At 36.7% G+C, this 17,516-nt stretch overlaps 1 protein-coding gene across 2 annotated transcripts in view; it reads right to left on the bottom strand.

The window, feature by feature from the left end:
* Positions 1–17,516, bottom strand: part of scarb2a (scavenger receptor class B, member 2a) — an 83,442-nt gene that overhangs the window by 29,780 nt on the left and 36,146 nt on the right. For both annotated transcript variants that reach the window (XM_039750778.1, XM_039750777.1), the window contains 4 exons: positions 15,150–15,297; positions 6,087–6,275; positions 3,659–3,750; positions 1,925–2,044 (listed from right to left, as the gene is read on the bottom strand). In XM_039750778.1, the coding sequence (XP_039606712.1) occupies positions 1,925–2,044; positions 3,659–3,750; positions 6,087–6,275; positions 15,150–15,297 (549 nt within the window). The remainder of the gene's footprint in view (positions 1–1,924; positions 2,045–3,658; positions 3,751–6,086; positions 6,276–15,149; positions 15,298–17,516) is intronic.

Raw genomic sequence — 17,516 nt, 5'->3', positions numbered from 1 at the left:
GAGAATGTCAGAGAGAGAGAGAGAGCGTGGCAGAAAAACAAACAAATCAAAAAATCAATACGTGCTGTTGGGCTTTTAAGTATGCGCACCGCGATAAAGCAGCCGCAAAGAAGGGAGCAATGTGAAGGTAGTCTTTCAGCATTTTTTAGTGTAGCGACTGTATCTTCTGGGCAAACAGCCTCTGTGCAAACAGCCCCTCTGCTCACACCCTCTCCGTCAGGCGCAGAGAGAGTGAGAGAGACCGACAAAAGCAAACAATCAAGCACTGCTCGGGAAGCACATACATACATGCTCTGATTGGGTAGCTTCTAAGCCATCCGCCAATAGCGTCCCTTGTATGAAATCAACTGGGCAAACAAACTGAGGAAGCATGTACTTTAAATTAAAAGACCCATTGTCCGCAGAAATCTGTGAACCAGCGAAAAATCCGTGATATATATTTAGATATGCTTACATTTAAAATCCGCGATGGAGTGAAGCCGCGAAAGTCGAAGCGCGATATAGCAAGGGATCACTGTAATAGCTAAAACGCAGTGGAAGCTGAACAATAACAATTATTACTACATTTTTTAGAACATACATTTATTTACTATCAGTTATTACACTATATTAGAAACAACCATTTTAACTCTGGCTTGCTTACTTTAAAATCACTGAAACCACAGCAATTATGTAAAACCTTGCTCTGTTTGGCTTTTTAATAACATTGTTCATAACAACATATGGTGAGATAGTTAATGGTAAGCATATGTACATAAGAAACAAAATCAAAAAGGTCAAACTGCTCAAAACGCACACAACCAACCTAGCTGGGATATAAAGTATAATAAATAACTTTTCCATGTATGCCATAATGACCAGAAATTAACCAGTTTTTATTTTTTAAACCAGACGTTTTTTCTTACTAGGAGGCATTGACCGAAATCAGACATTTTGGCATAAACAAAAAGAATGTAGTTTACATTAACAAGAGAATTCCGGCTAAGACCTGTGTCACTCACTAATTCTTTTGAAGTGATGTATCGTAGCTGGTAGAGCAAAGAAGTATTTAATTTAAAAATACAGATTTTTTTTTTTTTTTATATATAAACATGTTGATCAATGTCAGGATTTTCAGATTCACAAAATAAGCTTCAGGAGTAAATGGTCAGTTATCCATAGATACATAATCTCATCAAGAGGCTTCTGTTGATGTGGATATAAATGACAACAATAAATATACTTACTATATTATGTATAATATGTTCATATTTCCTGCCACAGTTATGGACAATGAAGAATAAACTACTAAAAGACAGTCTCAAGTTGGTTTACAGAGTCATTATTGTTATATGTACAGATTACAGTGAAAAAAATCAATATTCAACATGGCACATATGCCTGTTTTATGGCCATGGCACAATGTTAGAGATACAACAATCAACTACACACTCAGTCTATTTAAGTTTATATATTTTTACTTAGCAACCAAACTATCTCTTTCATTATTTTGGTTTATGAAGTCATGAAAAATGCACTTTACTGTCAAAATATTTCACAGCTCCATCTTAAAATGTATGAATTATGAATGCATTAATTAATTTCTATAAAATGGAAAGTGTTTTAAAGTATCATGCAAACTGCACAAATTAAACCAGGCAATATGTGAATTTTAATATACTATACATGTAGGACTGTCATCACTTTGATCAGCACCCCCACCTCTTATATTAAACATGCCCTGTGCAATGGTTCATTGTGTTCTTTTTGAACACAAGTTAAAACTTTGAAACACAAAAAAGAGAATACAAGAATCATTTAAATGAATGAAGCATTACAGTAATTCCACACATAATAATGGCAATGTTTTGTGAGTGACTTGAGCGTCAACTGAAAAACCCCTTTTCTGAACTGCAGTAAACTTATCAAAATGAAAAACATATACCTGCAGAGATCTGCTGCAAAAATGTACAGCAACTCATCTTTTGATATGAGTGGGTGAAAAGTACTTCCATCTGTGCCATTGATCATATTGCTCTCATTTGAGCTCCACCATTTCAGGGTGCTAAAAAAATAAAAAAAGAAAACATACTATTACCTTTCACAGGCCAAAAAACTCTCTTAAAGCATTTTTGTAAGTAAACAAAAATAAATTAATTTTAATTTATACAAACTACAAATGGTAAAGTTCAAAAGAGCAAAGCCAAATGAATGCTTTTATATTATTTCCATAAATATGAATATCTTACATGGAATATTATTATTCTGTGATAGAAAGCTGCTCACATAAACACGTTACTATAAGATCTCACTCTGTTAATCTCTTATTTGGTAATGCAAAACTGTACATGGTTTTAATACAGTGACAACTGGAAACATGTAGATACCTATTCCTTCTACAGCATCTGAATGACTGAATGCATGTACAATTCACATACAACAATACAGAGATACACAACAACTACACTACAAGAACTAGACAATGTGGATACGTCTATAGAGGCTGTACAATAACTGTACTGTTATTTCACAGGCTAGATCTTTGCAGAATATTTACTGTATACTTGTATACCAATTTTACTAGGGATGAACACTATACTCATAGCTTGATATTATTCCTTATAATATTCCTTATGAGAATATTTTCAAAATTATACTGTAGAGTGTGGTATCTTAAAAATACACGTTTTGTGATACAGTGTATAAAAAAGCAGGTGCCATGCTTTCAATTATACATGTCAAATTTGTTAATGTACATGTATCATGTAAATAAAACTAAATTTGTGGAAGTAGTTTCATGTCACAGAGTTATTTTGTAGCTGTTCCGAAGATGATTTAATAAAATGCCCCAGTGGTTGCTTCCCCACCCATACTGAATGAACAATGGAGGGTCATATCCACAACCACTCACAATGAAACACTTTAGAGTTGCTAATCACACAATACACTTTTATTGAGCCAAATTGCCACTTTAAAATTACATTTGTTTGCAAATTTCTTGAATCAATCTTGGCAATATGTATATATTCTCTCAGTTTGTCCTCTATTTGGCACTTTGTTCAGGAAAAAAAAAAAACTTCAGCATTGTCAGTGAAATAACTGCCTACATTTTGAAACACATAAGCTAACTGAAAGTAAAGTACAATCTTACCTAAAGAAAAAAAAACAGTTAACAAGGCAACAAAGCAAAATAGTAAAGAAAAGCACTAAAGGTAATTTCTTTTGTAATTTAAAAATATACATAATGCATAATTACAATACTGTATAAGTGCTACTTTATATCATAAAGTTTCAAATCTTCTTAATTAAATTTGGGGTTGTAGGGTGGTGGAATATACAGTATCTAGATAGCATTAGAGCCAACCTTCATACGCACAAGGGGCAAATTTAGAATTGCCAGTTAAACCAACATTATTTTTCTTGGGATAAGGTTGAACTGGGGGAAACAAATAACATGCAGACAAGAAAAGGCGGTATTGAATTTAAACCCAGGACACCGAATCTGTAAAGTAGCACCATTAACAGTTGTACTCTGTATTGTAAGGTAAATAGTCTACTACAGGCTTGGGAGAAAAATGAAACAGGCAGTAAAAAGTTGCTTTTTTTTATTCCCAGTACTGGTATTCATATCATCAAACTCTGTCAGAAAGCACAGTTTCAAGATAATAAATAGCCTTACCTTTGCCCATTCCAAGTAAAGATTTTTCCAAAATCTTTGTAATCATCTTCTCCTGATTTGAAAACAAAGTCCCCATCACTGGTCCCATTTTTCTTAAAAAAAAATAATAATAATAATTACTGGACACTCTTGATTTATTTGTAGTATGAAAGTCTTAAAGCATGCTGAATACTTAAAAAAACATCAGAATGAGAGTTGCTTGCCTGCTCCAAACACAAATATATAAACTTAAGAGGTCACTATTTATAACACATTCAAATGAATAACTCCACAAATACAAAACTAAAATCTTAGTAGGATTTGCATTATAGAGCAACTAAAACTTTTTTTTAAAAAGATGTGTCATATGTTTATTGAAGAGAAATCATGGAGTGTCTTTTGTGAGTAAATTTATCACAGGATAAGACTTGTAATGCTTGCATTCAAATTTACTACTTGAAATAAAGTCAGCAATCAAAACAATACCTCTCCCATGTGGATTTAAGTACTACTATTTCATGCTGCATTACACAACTGTAGGTTGGTCATTACAATAGCAAAAAGTATAATGACTCAACAGATACAAATATGTTTTGATAATATTTTCATTACAATAGACAAACATATTCTTACCTTCTTTTACACTTTTTCTGGTGTATAAAATAAGTTCACCTCAAAATCATAATCAACATTATGTAAAGGATTAGCTTCTCAAAAAATTGATCATATTCACTTTAATATGAGAAACAGAGTTAGGTCAACAGCCAATGGCACAATTAAAATTTGTTTCTAATAGGAATCAGGCAGGCAAAAAGGCCCATCAGTGTTTCAGGTAAGGATGATAAAAAACCATGTGCTACAACATGTTATCAATGGCTAGGGTAGAATCTATTCATTGCTACCATATGATGAAGTATTTAATATACAGTATAACTAAATCTGGCTTATTAACTTATAGTTTGTTTATAAAGCAATACTTCAGTACCACACTGATACAAAAGCTCAAATACATGACAAAACTAGTTGTTTTTTTTTTTTGTTTTTTTTTTTACAGTATTGGTAAGTACTAAGTGAAAGTCAGTACTGCATTCATGTGTAACTCAAGTACACTACTTACTTCAAAAGGCACAATAATAAGAACTTTAAAACTATGTTTGAAAATGGATGACAGACAGACAGACAGACAGATAGACAGATAGATAGATAATCCCAAGGGGAAATCCACATACTCTAACAGCATCAGCCTGATAAAGAACAATATTAAATAGTGATAACAATGAAGGTATAACAGACAGACAATAACTGTCTGTCAGTGGAGCAGGACAGTGACAGCAGTCTGTCGCTGAAGCTGCTCCTCTGTCTGGAGATGATACTGTTCAGTGGATGCAGTGGATTCTCCATTATTGACAGGATACAGCACCACATCAACACATGTCAAAAATAACAGCAGAGGAAATGTCTGGAAATGTTTGTATTTGAGGCAGATGAACAAAAGCAATTATACTTGTTATACACACACAAACTTTAGTTATTACCACTTTTATCTAATTATGGAACTAGGAAATAGATTTGTGTGTGCTTTGAGAGCACAATGATTTGATTGAATCGATGGTGAGTTGTAATAATTTAACTTGTAGTGTCACAAAGTTGTAATAGGAGATGAATAGATGGCAAGATTAATGGCTTTAAAGCCGTGTCCACCACTGTCCAAGTCTGTCAGTCTATCTGAGCATCCATTCATTTTCTTACCAGTGTATACAGTTCAGGGTAACATAGAAAACCTTACACACAGTTACGCATAGAGGACTGTGCACAATGACAGAGCTGACAATAATTATAATAATTATAATAATAATATTTTTTTTTAGAGCTAACAGAAGTTGTAGGAAGTAAAAACAGTGGCAGGGTTTCAACACAAAGTGCCAATTTGGCTTTTACACACTGTCAGTTAAAATGAGCTACCAAAATAAACTTCAGTGTTTCAATGCATCGAAGAACTAAGCACATCTCCCTATTAACATGACATGCACTGTGTTAACAGAAAAAAAGTTTTAACTGAAACTTCATATTGTTTAAAAATATATTTCTGCTCCCACCATTTGTATGGATTTGTATCCCTTGTTTTCTATGTTGTATTTTCAATGTTAAAATAATCTGGTGCTTCAAGCTTTAAAAGAAATAATAATTTTTTTTATAATACTTAGCCTCAAAAATTAAGCATTAAAATCAACTTGTTAATTTGAATACATTTTTATTTCTGCCAATACCTGGAACTTCTAATATACTGTAAATGTTAGCCTAAAAAATAAATAAAAATAATAAATGAATCTTATATTAAAAGCAAAAAAGACATTTATACCAAATGTCAATTTTAAAAATTACGAATATGGTTAAATGCTAATTTCAAGTTAATGCAGTTTGAACTAAAAGCAAGAAACAGCAGACATACCTTATACATAAGACCAAAATACTCATCAACTTCTGGTTTCACGTAATGAAGTTTAGAAAGAAGTGGATCTTTGAACCCCCATAAAAGTTCATGGACTGTATGTGTTGCAAAAACCTCCACTCCATACACATTCATCATGAAAAAAATCACAAGGCTTGTGAATGAGGATTTTGTTAACTCCATGACAGTCTAAAAGAAAAAACAATGAAAGCCATACAAAAATTAAAACAATGTTCCAGAAAACAATATATAACCAATGCTTTAAATAAAATGAGATGCATAACTGAATTCCTTCCCCAAGTGGAAATGTGTGCTAGACATGGATTACTGCAAATTGTAATATTTTGTCCTTCCTTTCAGTTTTTGTACTGGATTAACTTGAATATAATATGGCAGATATGGGATTTGTGACAAAAAAAACAGCATTACATTTCTGGAAATCAGACAAAAAAAAGAACAAAAAATAACATCAATACATTTCTGAAACATGAGATATGAATAAGCTATTAAAGCATTTATTTTTTCTAATGTTTACCTTATGATGGTGCGAGTTGGGTACATGCATGATTGATACATTCATACTGGCCACAAAACAGTACAGATAGGCATAAAAAGGCCCTTAAATGAGCATATATTACTACCAACTGCTGCCCTTGTCATTAATTATTTTCTTTTTCTTTGTTTTCCCTTTTAAATCAAGACAACAACAACATGTATGAATATATCACATTTTAAATTGAAAAATGTAGCTCAAAGTGATTTACATGATGAAGAAAGAGAAAAAAGACAAAATAATTAAGATTAGGGAACACTAATTAACATAGAATAAAAGTAAGACGTGACCAAGACCACAGGTGTCATGAAAGTATAAAGCAAAACATTAAAAATGAAACTGTAGTAATAAAACCAATTTAAACTGTAACTAAACTATACATTTAAAGTATTTGGGAAACATGAAAATTATAACAAAGCTTAGCACCAAATATCATCACTGAACACTTAACAATGAAATACTGTATGTAGACATTGACTGAAACTGCACTTCTATTTTAGATTTTGGTTTAAAACAAATTAACTTTATGGGTCATTTAATTTAGACAAAATGATAGGTGAAAATGTTGTTTCTTCATTAAAAATTACAGGAATTTTGAGCATAAATCCAAAACACTTTTAGTGAGAGAGACTGAAAAATGAGTGTTACTTGACTTAACTGTATTCCCGGCTTCATGGCCTCATTCCACTTTTTTGTGTGGTGCAGCTAGTGTTTTAGCAGGTAAATTACCTGTAATTCTTTCATCTTTGTTTTATAAAGTACAGTACAGTAACCTGACAAATGACACATGGCAGATCTGCTGAGCATGAAGCTTGATCAAAACATTTTGAAAAGCTGCATTCTAAAATTTAGGTTCTTAGGGAGATACAACTTACTGCAGAATTTGAAAATGCCTACTTACTTAAAATCGCATATTTATCTGTAGTTGATCTGAGCTAGCATGGTTTACACACTTTGAAACTGCTCTTAAGTAATTCTGTAGTATTTAGCAATTCCCCTGTATTTTAAACTGAATGCTTTTCCAGAGATTCAATTAATAAGTTACCAGACATTCCTGCAGTCTATGAACAATTGTATACATTTAGAGAATATATAATTGTACACTTGATGATCTGAATATGATTAATGCAAAGACTATAAACAAGGAGAAAACTGAAGGGGAGTACATCTCACTGATGAATGAGAACTGGAAATTGTGCACTTCTTTATTTCAGTCTTACATATTCTGATGTTGTTCTATACAAAACCTGCGAATAATAAGATGAAAGATCATAACTTTATCCATTTATACTACTGTGAATTGGGTGGGAACATGGAAGCAGTTTTTATTATTGGTAGTTACTAGTGATATTCAAATCCCCCCACATGGGCCCCAAGTTTGCTTCACAGCGAGTTCAGTAAAATTTTCAGAAATGTTTGGGAGCATTAGGAAACTCTGCAAAATGCATTGAAGTTGAAGGGGAGGAGGAAATTAACTAGTTTTGAGAAAATTATAATGGTCTTTTAAGTGTCCCTGATGGCTAGGGGTGTGTCTGACAATTACAGTGGTGTGAAAAACTATTTGCCCCCTTCCTGATTTCTTATTCTTTTGCATGTTTGTCACACAAAATGTTTCTGATCATCAAACACATTTAACCATTAGTCAAATATAACACAAGTAAACACAAAATGCAGTTTTTAAATGATGGTTTGTATAATTTAGGGAGAAAAAAAAATCCAAACCTACATGGCCCTGTGTGAAAAAGTAATTGCCCCCTGAACCTAATAACTGGTTGGGCCACCCTTAGCAGCAATAACTGCAATCAAGCGTTTGCGATAACTTGCAATGAGTCTTTTACAGCGCTCTGGAGGAATTTTGGCCCACTCATCTTTAAAGAATTGTTGTCATTCAGCTTTATTTGAGGGTTTTCTAGCATGAACCGCCTTTTTAAGGTCATGCCATAGTATCTCAATTGGATTCAGGTCAGGACTTTGACTAGGCCACTCCAAAGTCTTCATTTTGTTTTTCTTCAGCCATTCAGAGGTGGATTGCTGGTGTGTTTTGGGTCATTGTCCTGTTGCAGCACCCAAGATCGCTTCAGCTTGAGTTGACGAACAGATGGCCGGACATTCTCCTTCAGGATTTTTTGGTAGACAGTAGAATTCATGGTTCCATCTATCACAGCAAACCTTCCAGGTCCTGACGCAGCAAAACAACCCCAGACCATCACACTACCGCCACCATATTTTACTGTTGGTATGATGTTCTTTTTCTGAAATGCTGTGTTCCTTTTACGCCAGATGTAACAGGACATTTGCCTTCCAAAAATTCAACTTTTGTCTCATCAGTCCACAAGGTATTTTCCCAAAAGTCTTGGCAATCATTGAGATGTTTCTTAGCAAAATTGAGACGAGCCCTAATGTTCTTTTGCTTAACAGTGGTTTGCGTCTTGGAAATCTGCCATGCAGGCTGTTTTTGCCCAGTCTCTTTCTTATGGTGGAGTCGTGAACACTGACCTTAATTGAGGCAAGTGAGGCCTGCAGTTCTTTAGACGTTGTCCTGGGGTCTTTTGTGACCTCTTGGATGAGTCGTCTCTGCGCTCTTGGGGTAATTTTGGTCGGCCGGCCACTCCTGGGAAGGAGGCATTATCCATTTGTGGATAATGCCTCTCACTGTGGTTCGCTGGAGTCCCAAAGCTTTAGAAATGGCTTTATAACCTTTACCAGACTGATAGATCTCAATTACTTCTGTTCTCATTTGTTCCTGAATTTCTTTGGATCTTGGCATGATGTCTAGCTTTTGAGGTGCTTTTGGTCTACTTCTCTGTGTCAGGCAGCTTCTATTTAAGTGATTTCTTGATTGAAACAGGTGTGGCAGTAATCAGGCCTGGGGGTGGCTACGGAAATTGAACTCAGGTGTGATACACCACAGTTAGGTTATTTTTAACAAGGGGCAATTACTTTTTCACACAGGGCCATGTAGGTTTGGATTTTTTCTCCCTAAATAATAAAAACCATCATTTAAAAACTGCATTTTGTGTTTACTTGTGTTATATTTGACTAATGGTTAAATGTGTTTGATGATCAGAAACATTTTGTGTGACAAACATGCAAAAGAATAAGAAATCAGGAAGGGGGCAAATAGTTTTTCACACCACTGTATGCTGGACCAATTATAGTGGCAAAATACATAATTTTAATTGTGCAGCAGAAGTGTTAGCCACTGCACAACCATATGTCAAACAACAAAAGGTGTAAACAAAACAATAATCACAAGCAAAATATAACAAATGGCCACACACGAGCAAAAAAGGAAAAAAGAAAATTTTCACAGTTCACAATAGCCAGTGTGTTGTTCTATACTTGAGTCTCTTGGGCAAGCAACCTGTGTTCAAAAGAAGCACAATGCCTGAACAAACTTATTAGGAAAGTCTGCCCAGTCACAGGATGAATGCTGAACAGACTGGAAGCTATTGTAAAAAAAGAGGATGGTGGCATAATTGGATGCTATCATGAAAAATCCCCCATCCTCTCCAGGAGGCACTCTCTTGGCCACAGGCTCATTCCACTGCGGTGTGCTAAGAAATGTCTCTGAGGTTTTTTTTCTGCCTACTGCTATCAGGCAATATAATACTTCCTAATGGCAGACATGCTCTTTAAGTTCACTTTGAAATATCTGCACAATATATATTTATTTATTTTTGATTGATTGATTGACTGGCTATATTATTTGTCCTGCGAATATGTATGTTATTTGTCCTGTTTTTAATGTTTCCGTTGCATCTAACTTTTCCCTTTGAAGTTTATCCAATCTTCTTCTTCTTTTGGCTGCTCCTGTTAGGGGTTGCCACAGCAGATCATCTAATTAAGTTTATCTAATCTAATCCAATCTAAAGATGAGTCTGTGTTTAAATCAGAATGGGGGGATTATTTTAGCTTTTACAATGTTAGAACAAAGAAAGAGCTTAATATAAAACATAGTTTACAAGCACTGCCATTGACAGTATAAAAAAAATACATTGCATTATCTCTTGTGATCTATTTTGCACCTATGTTTAGAATTTTGCTCAGAAAGAAAAACTGGCAAAAGTCACATATGACTAGTGTTGATGAGAGAATTTCACCAAAGCGTTATTCACAGTGAATTGCTGCATTCACATTTTCCCTTGTTTGTCAAATTATTTACTGATAATTTGGGTATTTAAGAGAACTTTTTTCCCCAGCAGCCTATAATGCTTTGTGAGGCCATCACAAAATCCCCTAGAGGTATAACAGCCAAAACTGGATGAGACCACACCCCAGGCATACAATACTGACCTTGCATTACAGACTCTGTGGGACTTAGTAGAACAGATAAGTAAATAATGTAGGTCATCAAAATTTTATTTTTGTGAAACATGTGCAGCATAAATAATGGGTTATCTCTGTTTGTCGCCAAATGTGCAGGTCGATCTTAGAGTTCCACATCAGCATTAGAGACGGAAGCGTGTGCCCTACGCGTGCCTAATTAGCCATGTGGTGGTAAAAAGAAAACCTTGAAGGAGCCTGATGTGCTCAAAACCACACAAGACTCTATGAAATAAGAATAATAACAAAAGATTCATTACTATTTACATGATATTTCTATCTTTTTGACAGAAGAAAAAGTGAAAAGCATCAGCACAGAAAGCTCCAGAGAGACTTCAAAAAAATAGAGCGAGCCAATGGCTTCAATCATGACACGCCAATTTGAATATTCTTTGTTTAGAAGACTTGCATATTTTTTCTGACTTTTGCCATTTCCGCTTTGTTTTGACGAAATATATGACTGTGCATCTCTGACTGTGTTCTTTCTTCTTTGGTCTCACAGAGGCACTGTGGTGCAGAGGTTGGCACTGATGCTGCACAGTTCAGTTCACCTTTTTGGCTTCAATAATCAGTCCAGTACAGTTGGCAGACATTTCCCTAGCCCACAGGATCACATTAAAGAAGACTGCACCATTATACTTCAGGCAAATCTAGTTCAGTTAGTTCTTCCTCAATGACTTCAATGCATTTCGCCTAATTCAGCAATATACACAAACGCTTCTGTGATTTCTCCAAACTCGAGGTGAAGTGAACATTGTGGAGTTCGCTCATCACTATTTAGGATTGGTCAAACATATTACACAGAGAACAATGCTAGACTGGGCAGCACGGTGGCACAGTGGGTTGCGCTGGGTCCTCCCTGCGTGGAGTTTGCATGTTCTCCCTGTGTCTGCGTGGGTTTCCTCCCACAGTCCAAAGACATGCAGGTTAGGCGTATTGGCGATTGTACATTGTCTCTAGTGTGTGCTTGGTGTGTAGGTGTGTTTGTGTGTGTTAGCGCACCCTGCAGTGGGCTGGCACCCTGCCCAGGTTTGTTTCCTGCCTTGCGCCCTGTGTTGGCTGGGATTGGTTCCAGTAGACCCCCGTGATCCTGTAGTTAGGATATAGCGGGTTGGATAATGGATGGATAGATAGGACAATACTAGACCAAGGTCCACTTCCAAACCCACTTAATATAATTCAAGGTCTTTGGAAGTCGAAGCCAGAGCCTTTCCTAGCAATATCAGGCACAAAGCAAGACTTGTGTTTTGTGGTACATGGCAGTGGCCCTTACCCGGCTGGGACGCCTCATTACTGGAAGGACCAGGGAAAGATAGCTTTTCCAGGACATTACCTTCCCCTGGAACACTAGATGGCAGTCCTCCTGGCTTGCAACAGTGCCACAGGTCTGAAGCATGGAAACTCAACCCTGCTGTGGCCCATAGCCTTCAACAGGGGGTAATTGGAGATTTTCAGTGCCTTTGGTTGCAGCACTTCCGCAACACCCAGAAGTGCTGTCGGAAGAAGGTCCTCAAGCACCTGGAGCTCTTCCAGGTGCCCTAGAAAAGGAACCAGCTGCCACTACTCCAGGAGCCAGAGACATTGAACGTAGCTTGCCAGGAGGAGTGAAGGTGGACAGAAGAGAAGAAGAGACAGAGAAAAAAAGACATGAAGTGTGGTTTGTGTATTGCATTTGTGCTGGGAACTGTTCTGTGAAGGTAGGAAATGAGGGAAAGAGTTTCCCACATGGAAAAATAAAAACGGTGTGTGCTGAACTTGTGTCTGCTATGTCTTTGTCGGGGTTTGGGTGGCAGGAGCACCCTCTAGTGGCCACAGTTTCTTAATATAAAATTAGGCATTGGGAGTGTTTAAGTGTTTCATCACATGAACAGGTGAATGTACTGTTTTGCTGTATTATGTATTAACGATCACTGAGTGGTTCAAAAGAATTATTATTTGACAAATGCTGTATCCAAAGAGTTTTACCAAACAATACAACAGAAAGAGAATATTAAAGTACATCACAAGACTCCACAAGGTTAGACAACAACTATCAGCATAACAAAATAAACCGTCACACCAAATGCAAAGTCCACAATTGGCATCAAATCCAGACCATCCACTTGTACTCTGCATTATGGTGCATGATACTGAAAATGCAGACAGAGTGGAGTACAGGCAAGATAGGGGGGAGGGTGGTGGGGGATTCTGGGGTGGAATGTTCAGATGGTAACTCATCTTCAAATGTCATAGCGTTTTTTTGACCGTACCTGTATTAATTTATACTGGGTGTTACAGACTCATGTCAAATGTATGTTTTAATTATATTTGTACAAATAATAATAATAGCAGCTCACTACTCAAAACGCAGAGCGCCCAGTCTCGAACTTGGGACCTCTGTGTTATAAGGCAGCAGTTCTTACCTCTGCACCATTCAAGAATACATGTAAACTCCATGTCAATTGAAATTTGAGCTTGAGTTTTTAACTCATTGACAGCCACATGTAAATCGAATGCTTTTTTTTTTCTTTGGTTATATTCTTGAATAAAAGCGCATGTGTTTATTTCATATTTGGACTCCATTTAGACTTCACATATTATACACTTCATGTCATTATTAGTATAACATGGAAAAAGTTTCTGCTTTTGGTATGTGTTCAGCATTTCTTGCATTTCCTTTCATCCTACACTTATCCAGATCTTTGTAGACACTGAACACACTTGAAATGCATGCATTCCAAACAACGATATACTGTATTATTTACCCTGTACAACTCCAGTCACATCACATGCAGATAAGGAGCCTTGGCTTGAGCTGGGAGAACTGAACTCTGTCAAGGTAGGGGATGGGACAGCAGGCTGCTTGCTGCTTGTGCTGATCGACATATTTAGAAAACAAAAGACACTGATGGAGAGGTGCAAAGGGATTTAAGGTGGGCCGGGATTATGAGTTTTTTGTAGGCTTCAGGAATTCTAATGTTACTTGCGTAATTGATTAATGAATAAATGTTGGTTAAGTTACCAACATTAAGTAATGGTGGGCAGAATTATATTAGGGAATGGTGGGAAGTATTAGAAGAAGGAGATCATTTTGCACAGATTATAAGAAATGTAATATAAATTAATGTACTTCCTAGATTAAGCACTTGCACTATGGTCATGTCTCATTGTTACATTGTAATAAAGATTTTTTTCTGCATCTCCATTTGAACTCTGAGTCTGTTTTCTTTATAAAGAAAGAGCTGTTCTCCATGACACTGCCTGTATAGATATAATATGGTAAACTTTATCATCAAGGCAAGGAGAAAAATGGGGGTATAGGGGGAGTTCAAGGACCCCCTAATAAACCCTTCAGAACCCTTGAAATACTCAAAACTGAAATTCTATGTTATCCTCCATCCATCCATTTTCCAACCCACTGAATTCGAACACCGGGTCACGGGGGTCTGCTGGAGCCAATCCCAGCCAACACAGGGCACAAGACAGGAACCAATCCCGGGCAGGGTGCCAACCCACCGCAGGACACACACAAACACACCCACACACCAAGCACACACTAGGGCCAATTTAGAATCACCAATCCACCTAGCCTGCATGTCTTTGGACTGTGGGAGGAAACCCACGCAGACACGGGGAGAACATGCAAACTCCACGCAGGGAGGACCTGGGAAGCGAACCAAAAGGTTCGAACCCGGGTCTCCTAACTGCGAGGCAGCAGCGCTACCACTGCGCCACCTCTATGTTATCCTTGAAAATAAATTTGAAAAGCATGTCATGGTGTTCGAAATCACCCAGTGTCCATGTTCTACCCATTATATGAAGTGCTTTTGCTCTTCAGCTACAGCAAGTAAATTAGCAGACGTGTGTGTCAGCAAAAGTGGTTTCTATGTTTGACGCTGGTTAGAAGTACAAGGTGGTGTGGCTTATACTTGCAGACCGCATATTTGTGCATGACGCAGTTAGTATGTTTAAGATTGTTAAATATTGAGAGAGCATTCTTAACAGCTAATTGTATACATCCCAATTCCACTAACAATGTAGTACCAATAGGACTCCCCACATATCTCTGTTTAAAATAACACTAATTGCATTTTTTTGTTCACTGAATGTATATAGCAAGTACTTGAGACAAACGCGATATAAAGTTCAAAATGATTAAGGTTGTCATTTGGAACTGTAATTTGTTACTGCATTGAAATACTCACCACAGCAGGAATGTTAACTGTTGTCACTTGGTCAATCTCTGGGTCGCCAGCTGACATATCTGGTTGAAATACAAATGTCTTAGGGCTCAGTGCAGCCACTTTTGTTCCATTTTCTAAGAAGGTGACATTTACTCTGGGTCTATATTCCCTAGAAGAAAACAGGAAAATTGGCTCAATTGCACAAAATCCCTGTTACATAAACATACTTAAGAAAGTACATCCTGAAGAAAAAGAATGTGCAAGACAAACAAATGTATAGCAGAGATATACAAAGCATCATATTTACAAAAAAGTAAAACAGGCAGCACTGTGTTAAAAACAGGTATGATTCCGTCATGGAAATCACTGCATGGTCTCATGAACACACCCAGAAATCACTGTCTGTGAACATAATTTGCTGTGCCATCTACAAATGCAGGTTAAACTATCTTGCAAAGAAGAAGCCATATGTGAACATAATCCAGAAACGCCCACCCTCTTCTCTGGGCCAAAGCTCATTTAAAATGGACTGAGGCAAAATGGAAAACTGCTCTGTGGTCAGGCAAATCAAAATTAAAACTTCTATTTGGAAAATACGGACACAGCGTCCTACAGGCTAAGAAGGAGAGAGACCATTCGGCTTGTTATCCGCGCTCAGTTTAAACGCATGCATCTCTGAAGGTATGGGGGTGCATTAGTGCCTATAGAATTGGCAGCTTGCACATCTGGAAAGGAACTGTCAATGCTGAACGGTATATACAGGTTTTAGAGCAACATGTGCTCCAATCCAGACATCTTTTTCAGGGAAGGCCTTGCATATTTCACCAGGACAATGCTAAACCACATACTGTGTCTATTAAAACAGCTTGGCTTCGTAGTAGAAGAGTCCAGGTGCTGAACTGGCCTGCCTGCAGTCCAGACCTTTCACCAACTAAGAACATTTGGTGCATTGTGAAACGAAAAATACAACAAAGACCACCCAGGATTATTAAGCAACTAGAATCCTATATCAGACAAGAATGGAATAACATTCCTCTCCCAAAGGTCCAGCAACTGGTCTCCTCAGTTCCTAAATTACGGACTGTGATGGTAAACATGGCCCTGTCACAACTTTTTTGAGTGTTGCTGCCATCAAATTCAAAATGGCCTTATTCTTTTCTTAAAATGGGACAGTTTAAACATTTGATATGTTTTATATGTTCTATTGTGAAAAAATATGGGTTTATGAGACTTGCCTTCTATTTTTATTTACATTTTAAACAGCATCCCAACTTCTTTGGAATTGGGGTTGTGTTTCATTATTATTATTAGTAGTAATAGATTTACAGACTCTACCAATATTCCTTAAAACTTGTGAATCCACAAACCTTTTAGAAGTACTGTGTTTTTCAAATATGATTTTTGATGTCAGCAGAGCTCTGCTAACCTTCTGCACATGCCCATACTTGTTAGCCTTATTAGGAGTATGATGTCAGTAGCTGTTTTTGTTTGATAAACTAGTAGACCTAGACAATACAAATTTGTATTTTCTTTGTCAGTGTCACAGTTGCATACATGCTTGATAAACATGTAACATGGCTTCATCTTTGGCACCCTGCTCCATAGGAGAAATGCTCAGTTGTACTAAAGGATGTCACAGATTGGATTATGTAAAATAAACATTCGTGCAACATCAGAAGAGGAGCAAAATGTTCTAGTAAATATTTATGTATTCTCATGGTACCACTAACGCTTACAGTTGGCCCAAGAGAGATGATATAATTTAGGCTCCTTGTGTACAAACCCTGAAGATTACTGATGCACCACTTATATGAACGAGCAAGCAGTGTAAAATTACAAATGATATGGAAAAGGACATCTGTGCAAGATTATACATAGGTGTGTGTGTATTATATATATACTAGCAAAATACCCGCGCTTCGCAGAGGTGAAGTACTGCATTCAAATTTTTATTAAGAAGAAAATTAAACCTTTTTAAACTGTGGGACAATCTGCCAATAATTATTTGTTAAGGATCTATTTGTATACCATGTTGTCAGTTCGGCCCTCCGGTTGTAATATGACCAAGCTGTGCGCTGAGCTTACTCTTGAGCATGCAACGTACAGTTGGCCATGTGAACAGTAATGTTGTCTCAAATCTCACAGCTTGGATTGCTGCTGTCATAATCGGTTTGAGTTTCATGGTTTGTTTCAATTACGACAGTATTTGCAGGATTTGTTGTGTTGAAGTGACATTTGGCATCTGTCAAGCGTTGTAAGCACACAACCGGTTTCATCGATAAAATCACATCCAGCTTTTGAGAGTTTAAACATTCATAAACATCAAAGTGTCTACTACTGAAATCGTCACCTGTGAATCTAAGATGTTTAAGAGGCATTGGCGGTTGT

This window comes from Polypterus senegalus, chromosome 4, assembly GCF_016835505.1.
Source record: "Polypterus senegalus isolate Bchr_013 chromosome 4, ASM1683550v1, whole genome shotgun sequence".
Taxonomy (NCBI): Eukaryota; Metazoa; Chordata; class Cladistia; order Polypteriformes; family Polypteridae; genus Polypterus; species Polypterus senegalus.
The sequence above is the reverse complement of the archived record's forward strand: the minus strand, read 5'-3'. Positions and strand labels throughout refer to the sequence as shown.